This window comes from Mytilus edulis, chromosome 10 (assembly GCF_963676685.1).
Source record: "Mytilus edulis chromosome 10, xbMytEdul2.2, whole genome shotgun sequence".
Taxonomy (NCBI): Eukaryota; Metazoa; Mollusca; class Bivalvia; order Mytilida; family Mytilidae; genus Mytilus; species Mytilus edulis.
The window spans coordinates 50,339,014-50,354,250 of NC_092353.1; the positions used below are offsets into that span (position 1 = coordinate 50,339,014).

A 15,237-nucleotide genomic window follows, 5' to 3' on the forward strand; every position below is an offset into this window, starting at 1 on the left:
CCACTTCAGTACTATTATATCATGGTGGCCAGCTTTTTTTGTTTTTTTTTTTGGTGAAGGAAGTTGGAGTTCTCTGAAGAGAACCATTGACCTTGGTTGGAAAACTGGCAATTTTAATCAATTTTAAACATTGGAGTAGAATGCTTCTACCATGTAGGTGATTGAAACTCACTGAACCTTATCGTTGACAGGCTATTGACTTGTTAGATCACTCTTGTGTGTTCTGTTCACACATCGTGGTCAATTTATGGAATTTTATATGACTGTCATACAAATAAAGAGGTTTAGCAAGCTATAAAACCAGGTTTAATCCACCATTTTCTACACAAGAAAATGTCTGTACCAAGTCAGGAATATGCCAGTTGTTGTCCATTTGTTTGATGTGTTTGAGCTTTTGATTTTGCCATTTGGTTGGAGACTTTCTGTTCTGAATTTTCCTCAGTGATTTTTGTAACCAGTTATGGGCAACTGTATGGCCTTTAACAATGAGAATAGACATTATTTATACTGCAAATGAAAATAACACTTTATAAAATTTGTGAATCAGAAGCAATTTTCCAGATTTGCCTAGATCTGGAATGCTCAAACCATCATATTTGAAAGCCCTGGAAGGCCTATAACATTAAGAGAGTTTTGAAGTTATATGTCGTATAATTGCCAATGAGACAACTCTCCACACGAGACCAAATGACTCAGAAATTAACAACTATATGTCACTGTATGGCCTTCAACAATGAGCAAAGCTCAAATCACATAGACAGCTCTAAAAGGCCCCAAAATGACAAATGTATTATAATTCTAACGAGAAAACTAACGGTCTACTTTATGTAAAACTGAACGAAAAACAAATATGTAACATATCAACAAATGACAATCGCTGAATTACAGGCTCCTGACTTGAGAGAATGTGGCGGGGTTAAACATGTTAGCAGGATCCCAACCCTCCCCTACCCTGGGACAATGGTGTAACATCACAATATAAGAACGATATAAATCTGAAAATCAGTTTAAAAGGCTTAACTCATCAGATGGATACAAGTAGAAATGTTAGTTTAAATTCATTTCATTGAGGAATTAGTATACTCACTATACTGTGGATTCATTTATTTTTGTGGATATCAATTTTTCGTGGATTGACGAAAATAATTGGATTTTTCGTGGATATTTGATTTCGTGGTTTTGCAAATCTCTGCATAAAAAGCATATAGAAAATTAACAATTCGTTGAACATTTAAATTCGTGTTTACGAAATCTATGAAAATTGTTATCGAACCAACTTTAATGAATCCACAGTATATTAAGAAGTCACATGGGTCTGTTATAGCTGAATATATAAATACATATATGAAGGTATTGGTTTTACTCATTGTTGAAGGCTGTACAGTGACTTATAGTTGCTCATTTCATCATTTTGGGATCTAGTGAAAAGTTGTCTTATTGCCAATCATAGTTATCAGTGGACAGGTCCCAAGTGTAAAAGATAAATGTCAATCAAAATCTAGTTTATTTATGTCTAGTATTGTAATTTCAGAAATTTTTGAAATGTTTTTATCAATGCAAAATATGCACATTATCAGACCTGTACATTATATACACTAGAAATATCATCAAAGACAGACTTAAACCCTCTGTATATGCATTTTAGTTGCTTATGTTAAGGGAGATAACTCCAATAATAGCCTATGTTAAATATATCATTAATTGATTCAGATAAGTGTGAAGGTTCCTACCCATTACAACGTTTAAACCCACTGCATTTGTCGCACCTGTCCTAAGTCATGAATCTGATGTTCTGTTTGTTAATGGGGTTCATAAGTGTTTCTTGTTTCTTTTTTTGATATAGATTTTTTTTGGTTTTTCCGTTTGAGTGGTTTTACACTAGTTATTTTTAGGGCCCTTCATAGCTTGCTGTTCGGTGTTAGCCAAGATTTCTTGTTGAAGACTATATTATGGTTTACTTTTACAAATTATAACTTGGCACTCAAACCACATCGTCTTATATCTATTAGAAAAGATTAAATGGAATATAACTCATTCCTTTCATCTTCACTCGTATGGCAACTGATTGACAAAAATAAACATTTCTAGCCCTTCATGAAGTTAATCACAATATTCTAATTCTACATGATTCTTATTTGGACTACTACTTAACAATATAACCCATGACAAAGATTTTTCCATCCAAATAACATCTTTCATAACTAACCATTGTTTCAAATATTAAAATATCAAAACAGAACGGTTTGGAAATAAACACAATCCTGTAACAAGCTAGCATTCCTTTATTCTTTAACAAACACAATACACATCAATGTAAAGTGAAACACATATTTCTTTCAATTAATTGCTCTTATTTTAAATCAAAGGGAGATAACTATTAAACTGTTCAAAGGGAGATAACTATTAAACTGTTCAAAGGGAGATAACTATTTAACTGTTCAAAGGGAATAATTATTTTTTTCAATATGAAAAATAATGTCACTCACTGTCTTGTCCACTTTAAGGCAATTATATAGATAATGACTATCTGAAAATATTGCTCAATATGATTTTAAATTATATAAGATATTAAAGTTATTGGTAAAGATTTAAAAATCAAATGTAAAATTCTACAAAAATACACATGAACAATGGACGGAATAAATAAATAAATAAATATATCTGTGAACTGCATGTATCATTTAGTCCATTCAGTTCTATTATTATATTGTCTATTCTGGTAGAAGATCATCTCCCACGTCTTCATCAAACAGTTCATCATGGTCATTACGCTTATTTGCTGCTGTTTTTGGTCTTTCCATCTGTGGTCCTAATGGATCAGAATATGTGGAATCTGTAGAAGAGAAAATCATACTTTTTTATATCTCTCAAAACAACATTTCTCGATTCTTTTTTGAAAACACACACTTATGTCACTATTGATATACATCCGTCTTAGAAAACTATATCTATACAGCATAAATGTACAGTGCATTACAGTCCTACCAGAAAAACTCCATCTTCGATAGACTAAATTTGGATTTCAGGGAAACTTTAATATGATCTTTATAAATGATACCAGTACTAAGTGGCGGATCCAGAGGGGGTGTTCCGGGGGTTGGAACCCCCCTTTTTTTCGGCCGATCAATGCATTTAAATGTGAACATATAGTTGGATTTCCCCTTTATCCTGGGTTGGGACCCCCCCCCCCCCCCCCTTTTAAAATGGCTGGATCCACCCCTGGTACTTATGATGCAGTGGTAAAGTTATCAAATCTAGATATTTTTATTTCAGGGTACCATCTTTTGTGGATTAGGGAAAAATAATTATTACATGAATATTTAATTTTGCTATAGTCTGCATATAAGCCTTTAGAATGATAAAAAATACTTTGTTTTACATTTATATTAATTTTGAGGTTACAAATAACCACAATAAAATTGTTATCCAATTGGTAAACTAGAATGATGAATCAGCAGTATTTTTATCTATGATAAATATATCAGAATTTTGCTTTGAGTTTGCAGAAGACCTGTTGCCATCATAAATGAAGGCTTGAAAGCAAGCACAGTTGAATCTGTAAACTGACCCAATCACCATTCAAACCTTATTAGCAATTCTGCAAGGTTGTTACAGCTAACACCAAGAAACTGGACAATATGATTATCAGAGGACAGTACACACATAGTAAAATATTGTGACAAAGAAGAAGCTAATAGTGACACACAATAAATAAATTGAAATGTATATAATAGGAAGAAATTGATAAAATCTCCCTTTTACCATTAACTTACGTATACTAGTGTTCTCCCCAGGCCATTTAAGCCTTCAGTTATTACAGATTACATGGTCTTATACCACATCAAAAGGTATTTTCCTATATCCAAGCATTATAATTATGCAAACCCTACTTTGTTATTCAAAATAGATATATCAAGCTTTGATAACCTGTTGATTTTGTGGGTTTGTTAATGCGTAAAAATATATATACTTTTTTATAGTTGTTTGGGCATTCCTTGTTGGTGTTTGTTTAGAAAGTTTGTTCTTGGCAAAAAAAATTGACATCAGACACAGTAAGAATATATAGTAAAGCATGGTATATATAGAAACACAGTATACAAATTTGTGTATACGAACCTGATTGTCCTATAAGATGCATGCAAAAAAACACAAATTTATCAGCATGCAATATGTATATGCAAAGTCCCAACTGTTTAAGTACTGTAAATTCAGAAATTATTGCGAAAAATGTGACAGGGTTATAATCGCAATATTAACTCGTATTTTGAAATTTTGTACATGAATCAAACAGGATTTTTCAGAATAAAGCAAAAATTAAAATCACATTTTTGGGTAAAATGACAAAATTGCAATAATAAATGCACGCAATATTTTCTGAATTTGCAGTAAGTAACTTATGTTCTTTCTTTCTTCAATGTATGAATGAATATACATGCATGCAAATTCTTGCAAATGATATACAATTTAGTATCTTCACACAAAATAGGAAGACAGTCATTTCTCTAAACAGATGAGACAATAAATACAAGTACTATGACATTGATAATATGGGCAAGGACTGTTCCAAAATGTATCGAAATGGAGGGATGAGAGGCACTCAAATGAATTTAATTTTCCTTTGAATTTTGCTACAATTAAGAAATGAAAGTTTTTGCCTTATGGATGGTCAGGGCTTTAAAAGTGCCTCCAATTCCCTCATGAATTTAATTCTGGAACAGCCCTAAGCAGCATAAACAGATATTCTAAAGCACATATGATAAACATTTCTTATACTGCAGATTCATTAATATTCGTTGGATACCAATTTTTGTGGATTTTGTGGGTTTATGGTAACCACGAATTCAAATATTCAACAAATTGCCAATTTTCTGAAGGAATGTATACAGACCTTGCCAAAACCACGAAATAAAATATCCACGAACATGCAAATTCTACTCAAACCTCGAAAATTGGTACCCACGAAAAAAAAAATGAATCCACAGTATTTTTATATGCCTTTTACATCTAGATAGCAATATGAAATATTCCCACTAGGAACAGAGGAAATACTATGTATATAATATATGTAAACTAAAACTGAATGGTATACCTCTATCACACGTTTGAAGCTATACCGGGCCAAAATTTTAAAATTTCAAAAGTAGATAGCACAGGAAAACTGAAATGACTGGAATGTTGACTTTACATTAAACATCAGGAACAGTGTGGAAATTTTAAAAGGGCATTCTAAAACAAAATAAATAAAAATGTGTCCCCAGTACATGGATGCCCTGTCCTCACTATCATTTTCAATGTTCAGTGGACCGTGAAAATGGAGAAAAATCTTAAATTTGGCATTAAAATTAGAAAGATCATATCATAAAAAACATGTGTACTAAGTTTCAGGACGATTGGACTTCAACTTCATCAAAAACTACCTCGACCAAAAAACTTTAACCTGAAGCGAGACAGACTGACAAATGGACAGACGCACAGACCCATGCAGACCAGAAAACATAATGCCCATAAATGTGGCATAAAAATCGGCTTTGTTAAAATTTGCTTTTCACTATCCATTGCTTAACAAAGTTAAAAGTGAATTGGACAAAGACCATAAAGACAACTTTTCCAGACCCTTGATCTGATTTCCATATATACTACTAAAGCAAACTTTTATTCCAAGGTATATTAATACTTGGTCTTGCATGAACAATGTATGAATTCTACCAATTTTATAACATGGAATAGATTATTTGTTCATGAAGCATACTACATCAGCATATTTTTAAGCACAAATATAGATAGCAGTAAATAGTATCATACCAATTTCCTGTTTGTTGCTCACTTGATATGGTTTACCATCATCATCTAAATCTAGTCGATTTCCACCTGACCTTCGACCTTTAGAGCTAGGTTTCCTTGACCCTCCTGCACTTGTTTCACGATCTGTAATAGAAAAAAATTAACAAAATTCTAAATTATGTCTATGAGCTGATAAACAAAACAACCTCAGCCAATCAGAAGACGTGTTACATCCAAAATTAAATTATTAATATGTTACACGTCTTTCTGATTGGTTGACGTTGTTTTGTCTATCAGCACTTTAGACATAAATTAGTCATGTGACCGTGACGTCATCAACAGTTTTCATGATTTACTCCGAATTAAATTGTAAGAAATGTGTGCAATAGCATGAATAGGTTTTCTGCCTATTAGAAATAACATAAAAAATGTGGTGCACACTTTAAAATAACACAGATGCTACGCTTGTAATTCAGTGTTCACCACATTTTTTTATGTTATTTCTTTTTAGTCAGAAAACGTATTACAGTCATTACAATTAAAAAGAAACAATTCAAATCAAATAAAGAGTTATACTATTTTACTCTGACCTCTACTCTATGTCTTTTCAGAATGCAAGTAGAGAATCAGTCAAGGTCTCTTATATGTGATAGAAACCAACCTTATGCAAGTGTATGTAGATATGTATTAAATGCATAAGACTGGTTGATTTTGGAACATTCATATACGAAATACAATAAAATAAAGGATGAAGTTTGGTCTGTTTTTAAGCATTCGATAAATAACTCAACTATAGCACAAAGCCCTAGACTTTCTGTTGAACTTATTTTCAAAACCAAATAGGTTAACCATGTATTGTGTAGATTTGCATAAGGTCGATTTCTATCTGACGCGGCTCATGTGTTGTAATTTGAAAATCATATTAGAAGAAAAACTATTAATCTTAAAAATGTAGTTTTTTCCAAAAACTACTTTGACATTCTTGTGAAATTATGCTATGTAAATATATTAAATGATATTATGTTGATAAATGACTGTAAATTTTCATTCTAATAAGAGGAATACTTAAGCATTTGCAAACATAAAAGTTGTTATAAGAATTTAATAGCTTTGATTTAAAAAGTACACATAATTTTGTGATATTAAATGATGAAATTTAAAATATTTCTTTATAGGCTGCTAAATATTGAAAATTATCAGAAAACTGTAAGAGAATTTTTGTTTTTGTGTAAAAAAGCTTTCTACCCCCCCCCCCCCCCCCCTAAAATACCTTGCAATTGAACAATTTCTTTAGTTATTGGTTGGACTGGAATGTTAAGTTTATATGATTGTAAAAATCATTATTAAAATCAAATTAACCCAGATTCCGTCCAACCAATAATCAAAGAAATTTTGACCTAATAAAAACAGTGAAAAAGTGAAAACTATTTGGCTCAATTATCTATGATGGAGGTGCCCAATTATTTCTTTTAATTGGTAATTACATTTTGTAATACAAATAAACTTGGATGAAGATTTGTCTCATTAGGACTCGTACCACATCTTCTTATATCTATTTGAAGTCCATGAACTAGGTAACTTAACAAATGATGATACTTTTACAATATTTTATTAATCTTATGAAATAACACATACCACTTCCAGCACTGCCTTCACGTTTGGCTCGACCACTACCTCTTCTTGTCCCACTACTTGCACGCTGAAAAATACAAGTCAATCTCATGAATTTTTATACATAAAAAACAAGAATGTGTCCTCAGTACACGAATGCCCCACTCCCACTATCATTTTCCATGTTCAGTGGACCGTGAAATTGGGGTAAAAACTCTAATTTGGCATTAAAATTAGAAAGATCATATCATAGGGGACATGTGTACTAAGTTTGAAGTCGATTGGACTTAAACTTCATCAAAAACTACCTTGACCAAAAACTTTAACCTGAAGCGGGACAGACGGACGGACAGACGGACGAACGAACAGACGGACGGACGGACGCACAGACCAGAAAACATAATGCCCCTCTACTATCGTAGGTGGGGCATAAAAATCCATCTTTGTTAATTAAGTTCAAAGGATATGCAGATTTGGTACCAAAAATTTGAATGAATTTTTTCAATCAACGGTACTGCACACAATATAAAAATAAGCAGATCGAATAGGCTAAGAGACTAAGATGAGGAAGCTTATATAACTCCAGAATAAAGCCTTTAACACTTTATTAGAATTATAAATGACAAACTCAACGGAAGCTAATATAACTCCAGAATAAAGCCTTTAACACTTTATTAGAAATATAAATGACAAACTCAACGGAAGCTAATATAACTGCAGAATAAAGCCTTTAACATTTTATTAGAATTATAAATGACAAACTCAACGGAAGCTAATATAACTGCAGAATAAAGCCTTTAACACTTTATTAGAAATATAAATGACAAACTCAACGGAAGCTAATATAACTGCAGAATAAAGCCTTTAACACTTTATTAGAATTATAAATGACAAACTCAACGGAAGCTAATATAACTCCAGAATAAAGCCTTTAACACTTTATTAGAATTATAAATGACAAACTCAACAGAAGCTAATATAACTCTAGAATAAAGCCTTTAACACTTTATTAGAATTATAAATGACAAACTGAATTCTCTTTGATGTTAACCTGTCAGCTGTACTACTCCTGATCCTACTGTTGAAATATAACTCATCTTTTTGCTTCTAATACAAATGTACAATGCAATGTAATGTAAATTAATATGTTTTTCTGTATACCTTTGTTCAAATTAGGTGATACCAGAATAAAATGATATATAACACTGAGCTAAACTAATACCATAGGTAGTAATCTATAAAAGGTTGTGGTCAAACAACATGAAAAACAAAAGATACAATAAATGGGGAAAGTGTTCATGGAACACAGTTGATGCCTCAGCTTGCATAATCATTTAACCTTATAAAGGGACATAACTCATCACGGGTAAAATTTATGATTCTATCAAAATTCATACTTGATGTTGAGTTTTGAGATATAAATAAGCATTGTGTATAAGATTCACATAATTTGGTTGAGGGAAACTTAGGTTAGAGAACAGAAACAAAATATGCAGCAATTTTTCCACTTGTAAAGTGATGTAAAAGTGATGCCACCCAAATTCAAACTGGATATTATTTGTGTTAATAAGCATTGTGCACAAGCTCCATAAAATTGTGATGAGGCAAACTAAAGTTAGAGAACAACAAGAATGTGTCCTCAGTACACGAATGCCCCACTCGCACTATCATTTTCTATGTTCAGTGGACCGTGAAATTGGGGTAAAATCTCTAATTTGGCATTAAAATTAGAAAGATCATATCATAGGGAACATGTGTACCAAGTTTGAAGTCGATTGGACTTCAACTTCATCAAAAACTACCTCGACCAAAAACTTTAACCTGAAGCGGGACAGACGGACGAACGGACGAACAGACGAACGAACGGACGGACGAACGGACGCACAGACCAGAAAACATAATGCCCCTCTACTATCGTAGGTGGGGCATAAAAATCAGTTTCGGGATGTACGGACGGACGTACAGATGGACAATCTATCTTTTCCAATATGATATCTTATCATTTACCTGGTCCTTCAGTTCTTTAGCTTTCTCAGCTTTCTTTAACTTTGTGGCATACTCCTGAGCCTCTTTTAAACCAAGATCTGAACAAATCCTCACCAAAAATTTCAAACCTACAAATTAAATAAAATATTGCTCATCAATTACTTAATATATATGACAACAACATACTGTGGATTATTTTTTATTGGATACCTATTTTCAAGGGTTTTGAGGGTACAGGAGAACCACAAATTTATGTGTTCTATAAATTATTTTTGTCCTAAAGGCTTGTATGCAGATGTTGGTTAAACCATGAAATCAATTATCCACAAAAAATGAAATCCACGAAAATAAATGAATCTACAGTATTTAAAACAGAAAGTAACCAAAAGTTAGTGCGCAATCACATACTGTAAACCAACCTATTTTCGCGGATACTTTATTTCGCGTTTATCTCCAGCTAGTCTACTTCACGATTTTCTAATTAACTTGATGTAGTTTAATAAAGAGAGATCCAAGTTATACATATTCGCGACGATTTAATTTCGCATTATTTTTCTACTTAGAAAGTCGCGAAAATTAATCACTTACGAAATTAAGTTGGTTTACAGTATATCATATTGTAGTCGCACAAATAAAGCCTAAACGAGTGACGTCTTAAAAGACACAATTATATTTAGATTTTTTTTAATATTTTCTTAACAATAAAAAAGTTATTGCATGAATATCGCTCCTTAGAAAATAGATATTGTATTTGATTTGATTGCCTCCCATTATTCCAACTGATAATTTTAAATAACATAAATATTGTTGTTAGTTTGCACTTGGACATTTAGATTGATTTAAACTGGATCAGTTCACTCAGATCAATTTAAGTACAATGTGAACACTTTGAGCCAATCTTCAATCTGTCTAAATCAAAACACCAAAAAAGGTAGATTAGTTTAGATCTATCTAAAGTGACCTGAACTAACATTAAATGCAAACCCAAAGATTGACCTTACTTGGCACAATTAAATCAAAAATAATTTGTGTGAATGCATGATGGCAAGTTTACACCAGTATCAACATTTGAACTTGTTTATTAAAGTGAAACAATAACTTTTCCATTATTTTTTGGCAAGAGTGTGTATTAACACATTAATTTGATTAAATATTTCTATTTATAATGTTTACAATTTCCCAGGTAATTAGGTCAGATTGATTGCAATTTTACTTGTAGTGGGATTCAGATTAGGCAAATAGAGATCGTTATGATTAAAGGTGATATGAAGGCTAACTGGTTTCATTTAGATTGATTAAAAAAATGCTAGTATGAACAGGGTCTAACATTATAAAAAAGCTTACATTCTACATTTTCAGGGAACTTCCTGTGTATATGTTTGTAAGTTTCCAATGCTTGTTGATAATTTCCACTTCGTCTGTGACAGCTTGCTATCATCAACTGCCATTTGACTTGGTTAGGTCTGAAATAGTTAACACTATATGTTACTGAATGGAAATCATTTTTAAGCACACAGAATATAATACAGGGAAACTAGATGTGTCAGAACGACAAGAATGGCCCCGTCTCAAAAAGTTGAAAAATCTGCAATTTCAACAACACATTTCGACACAAACATGATGGTAGTCTCACATATCAAAATTCAGCACAAAATATGAAGGCATAAAGAAAAAAAAGTCTGTAGAACAGATTTTCAACAATTTATCGAAGTCCAAAGACCGTAACTTCGGCAAAAATTAGCGGAGCTAAACAAAACTTAAACTTGATTTGTTACTCATCATGGTAAACTCACATACCAAAAATCAGCCCAATATCTGAAGGCGTTAAGAAAAAAAGTCTGTATAACTATGATTTTTAACAATTTATCTAACTTCCAAGCCCAAAATTAGCATAGTTAACTCACATACCTAATATCTGAAGGCGTTAATAAAAAAATTCTGTAAAATGAATTGTTGCGGAATGATGGAATGAGGGAATGATGGAATAAAGGAAAGGAGTATAACTATATGGCCGACAACTTTGTAGTGAGGCCATTTGTTTGGGCAATAAAAAGGTCTGAACAACTTCTAGGCCAGAATAATTTTGAAAGTGTTCAGTCTTTTCTTTTCAGGTCTTTTTATGCTATAATCAAATGCTAAAATTTAGTACTATCTAGTTTGCTTTAGAAATTATTTCATAACACAACAAATTCTTAAATATATAAAAACTTACTGAACAATAGCAGCTCTCTCAAAATAGTGGATAGCCTTCTCACAAAATTGAGAATCGATGTAGTAGGCTCCTAACCATTCTATAACAGGAATGTTGGATGGGAAATATCTGTAAGACTGAAAATTAAATAACAAAAGCGTTTACATTTTTTAACATTTGGAAACATAGCTCAAACTTAAAATTTCAAACATTCATCTTAACTTTGGTGCCATTAGTTTTTAATTCAAACTGTATAAAAACATTTTTATAGATGTTTAGCATTGAAATAAAACCTTTCCCATGATCAGTTGCTGTTAACCTGGCCATTTAAATTTTTGCAAATTAAACTGCCCAACTAAATTAATAAAATAGATAGGTTCTCTGTGAGTTTTAATTTTGGTACAACCAGAATAATCAATAACTCATTAACTGATTGGTTTTTCAAAGTGAAATCTAAAATTCCAACTAAAAAAAACTGAAACAGATACTGAATTCGGCTTTTTAGAATCTAAAGGACTATGAATTATCTCATTATTCGTACACCAAAACGAAAACAACATTAGGCCATTGAATGGATTTCCATTGTTTAGAACGTTATAAACTAATCACATCTTGTTAATGTATGCTTTTGAAAATATTACATAGAATGCATTAGATTCTGAAATAGTGAATTATATCTCTTTAGTCTAATTATTACAGCTTGTTAATATACCTACATCATAATAATATTGGAATGCTTGTGACTTGTCTCCTTCATTGTCATATATCTCCCCTGTCCTAGCCAGTACTGATGTATCTGTTGGTGCAACACCAATCAACTGCATAAACCTGACAAAGAAAATCAAACATTTTATTATCTGTCTTAACTTTTATAAATGCCATTTAATGCATATCTTCCAAATGTAGTTTTTAGAATATTTTTTCTATAGTACATTTGAAGTTCTTGATAAACTAAAGTTGTTATTTGTTAATGTGGTTCATAAGTGCTTCTTGTTTCTCACTTTTTTATATAGATTACACCGTTGGTTGTTCAGTGTGAGCCAAACCTCCTTGTCAAAGACTGTACTTTGACCTATGATAGTTTACTTTTACAAATTGTAATTTGGATGGAGAGTTGTCTCATTGGCACTCATACTACATATTTTTATATCTATATAGATACCAAAAAACATTATAGTGACAGCCTTAAAAAAATTGAGATTTTGTTGCAGGAGGAAAACTTACAACACAACATATTTTGTTCATTGTCGAAGGCTTCTACCTCATTTGATCTCATTGGCAATCATACCTCACCTTCTTATCTTTATATTGATATATAGTATGGTACTGATAGCTTTTATAAATCATTCCTACAACTATAATATACATACCACTCTGTTGCTTGTGCTGTGTCTTCTAATTGATCATGTCTTTAACTCAGTTAAGGAAAAATTATTTCAACCATCAAAGTAAAAATCTTTAATATTTTTATGATAGACAGTGTTCCAGCTAGGTTTTCAAAAGGGCAGGGTGCCAATCCTGAAAAAGGGCATTTAACGCGCGATATGATAATATGAAAAGGGCATATTTTAATAAAAGATGTTAATCAAACATTTGTGTTTATTCGTTGAATCACAGGTTATACAAGAACAACATCTTTAGCCCATATAGAACTCTATCTTTCTACTTTTAAGGCTGAAAAACTTGTCAAGCAGCTTGTCACACAAGTTTTTTTATCATTGCTTGGCACAGTTGAACTTTATATGCAGTATGTTTTGAAAGGAGATCTGTTTCATACTGTTTCTATGGTCTACCACATTTTACCAGTTTCACCTTTCTACCCCTGCTGTGCTTGATGGCAATGCAGCACAAAACAGCTGAGCTCAGTAAATTCACAATTTTAGGATATAAAGCAACAGTGAAAAATAGTATCAAAAATAAAGAATACAGAAAAAGATGACCAAGGCACCCTACCAACACTGCTACTAAGACCCTCTTTAACTTTTCCCATAACTCAAAATAAATACCTAAACATATATATTCTTAAGCAAGAAGTATGGAGACACATTTTAGAATATGTAAATGGGTTACTCAATGCTAGGAAAAAAATCAGATTGAGTTATCTTTCTTTATTCGGGTGTGCTCCTTCTTTGGAGGATTATAAACAGTACGTAAATATGATGTAAATATGATCACAATATGGCAGCCGATTTTGTTATTTTCGTATCAAAAATGAAGGCAGTCAATGACAAATACGTCTGAATTTTCTGTTTATTTTACAGAAATCAAGTAAAACAATGTCTTCAACGAGTTTATAATGGTTTTCCAACTTTCTGTCATTACGTTTCTTCCATGAAACTACGGTAAACATCGCAAATTGTGCCGAAGTTGTTGTATGCACATTTCTTCAAAGATAATTGCCGACTGACCGATTCTATTTGAACGAATAGATGTTGATGATCATTAATGACCCATCCGATAAACGGATTACCTATAACAACAGATTATGACACCAGTTGTAACCATTGATTAGCTTGGGGTGGTAAACAAAGTCATAATCTTTTCCCCAGGTAAAATTTAGTAATTAGCGTATCATATCAATACGCAAATTAATATGCAATCGATCTTCAAAAAAGGCAGGGCGCCCTGGAAACTGTAAAAAGGGCACAGGGCGCCACTCGGAAAAGGGCGGGCACCGCGCCCTCTGAAAACGGCCTAGCTGGAACACTGATAGACATAAGCATCTTTGGTGCCTGGAGTATCAAACAACTCTTTTCAATGTTTTAATTTCCCAACATGTGAAAAAGTCTACAGGTTTAGAAACACTGGTATAAAATAGTACTGATTCTTTAAATTGCAAAGCAACATGTTTCAGCCAAATACCAATAAACTATAATTTTAAAAACAAAAAGATACATATCAGCGATCTGGTACATAACTTGTGGACTGTTTCTCAGTATAGCGTGAAGCTTGTAGAAACAGTCTAAGGCATCCTCTAAACGTTTCAAGTTCTTATTGGTCAGTCCTAAAACATAGATATAGAAACATATAACGATGATCAAACATAATACCGTAAACAGGCATGTATAATCTGCTGCCCTTTACCTCAGATTCAAAATTTTTAGGAAGGGGTTCTGAGTAATGAGTACTAAAATCAAAAAGTATGAGAGCAACTTAATTTGGCAGTTTTTGTTTTGAAAACATTCCACTATGTTTGATCTTTACTTTTAAGAGAGTGCGATATTTATTTTCAAATACGCCAATAATTTACCTAATCCATATCAATATTCATTTTTTTTTTTATTTCAAAGTCTTTTATTTACTGATAAATATTAAAATACAATGCTTCATTACAAAATTTTCTTTTCTTATTAAACAATTGCATACCATAAAACATTATTAGTTTATGTAGTTGTTTGTTCAGTTTTGGTGTTCTGGACTTATGAAGGTGTTTCATTTGAAATTTTCAACCAGTGACAAAAAGTCTTTTTTCCTGTGGCGTTAGAAGATGTGCATTTTATATTGCGACATTATAAGTTATGTTTCTTTAGTTTTATAAAGTTTTGATTGTCTGAGTCTCTTTATTTTTTCTTTTTCTTTTGTCCATGATAATTTTTTTGATTTATGGTTATTCATTGTCCCCTTTGCAATCTTTTTTTCCTTTTTTATATTTCAAGCAGCTTCTTTTC

The 15,237-nt window shown here is 32.0% G+C and overlaps 1 protein-coding gene across 6 annotated transcripts in view; it reads right to left on the minus strand.

Moving 5' to 3' along the window:
• Positions 1-2,264: 2,264 nt before the first annotated feature.
• LOC139491412 (intraflagellar transport protein 88 homolog) overlaps positions 2,265-15,237 on the minus strand; it is a 55,555-nt gene continuing 42,582 nt past the window's right edge. For all 6 annotated transcript variants that reach the window (XM_071279095.1, XM_071279097.1, XM_071279094.1 and 3 more), the window contains exons 17-25: positions 14,465-14,573; positions 12,940-12,978; positions 12,286-12,397; positions 11,591-11,706; positions 10,723-10,841; positions 9,400-9,506; positions 7,417-7,480; positions 5,803-5,925; positions 2,265-2,833 (exon numbers count right to left, since the gene is read on the minus strand). In XM_071279095.1, the coding sequence (XP_071135196.1) occupies positions 2,712-2,833; positions 5,803-5,925; positions 7,417-7,480; positions 9,400-9,506; positions 10,723-10,841; positions 11,591-11,706; positions 12,286-12,397; positions 12,940-12,978; positions 14,465-14,573 (911 nt within the window). In that variant the 3' untranslated portion in view covers positions 2,265-2,711. The remainder of the gene's footprint in view (positions 2,834-5,802; positions 5,926-7,416; positions 7,481-9,399; positions 9,507-10,722; positions 10,842-11,590; positions 11,707-12,285; positions 12,398-12,939; positions 12,979-14,464; positions 14,574-15,237) is intronic.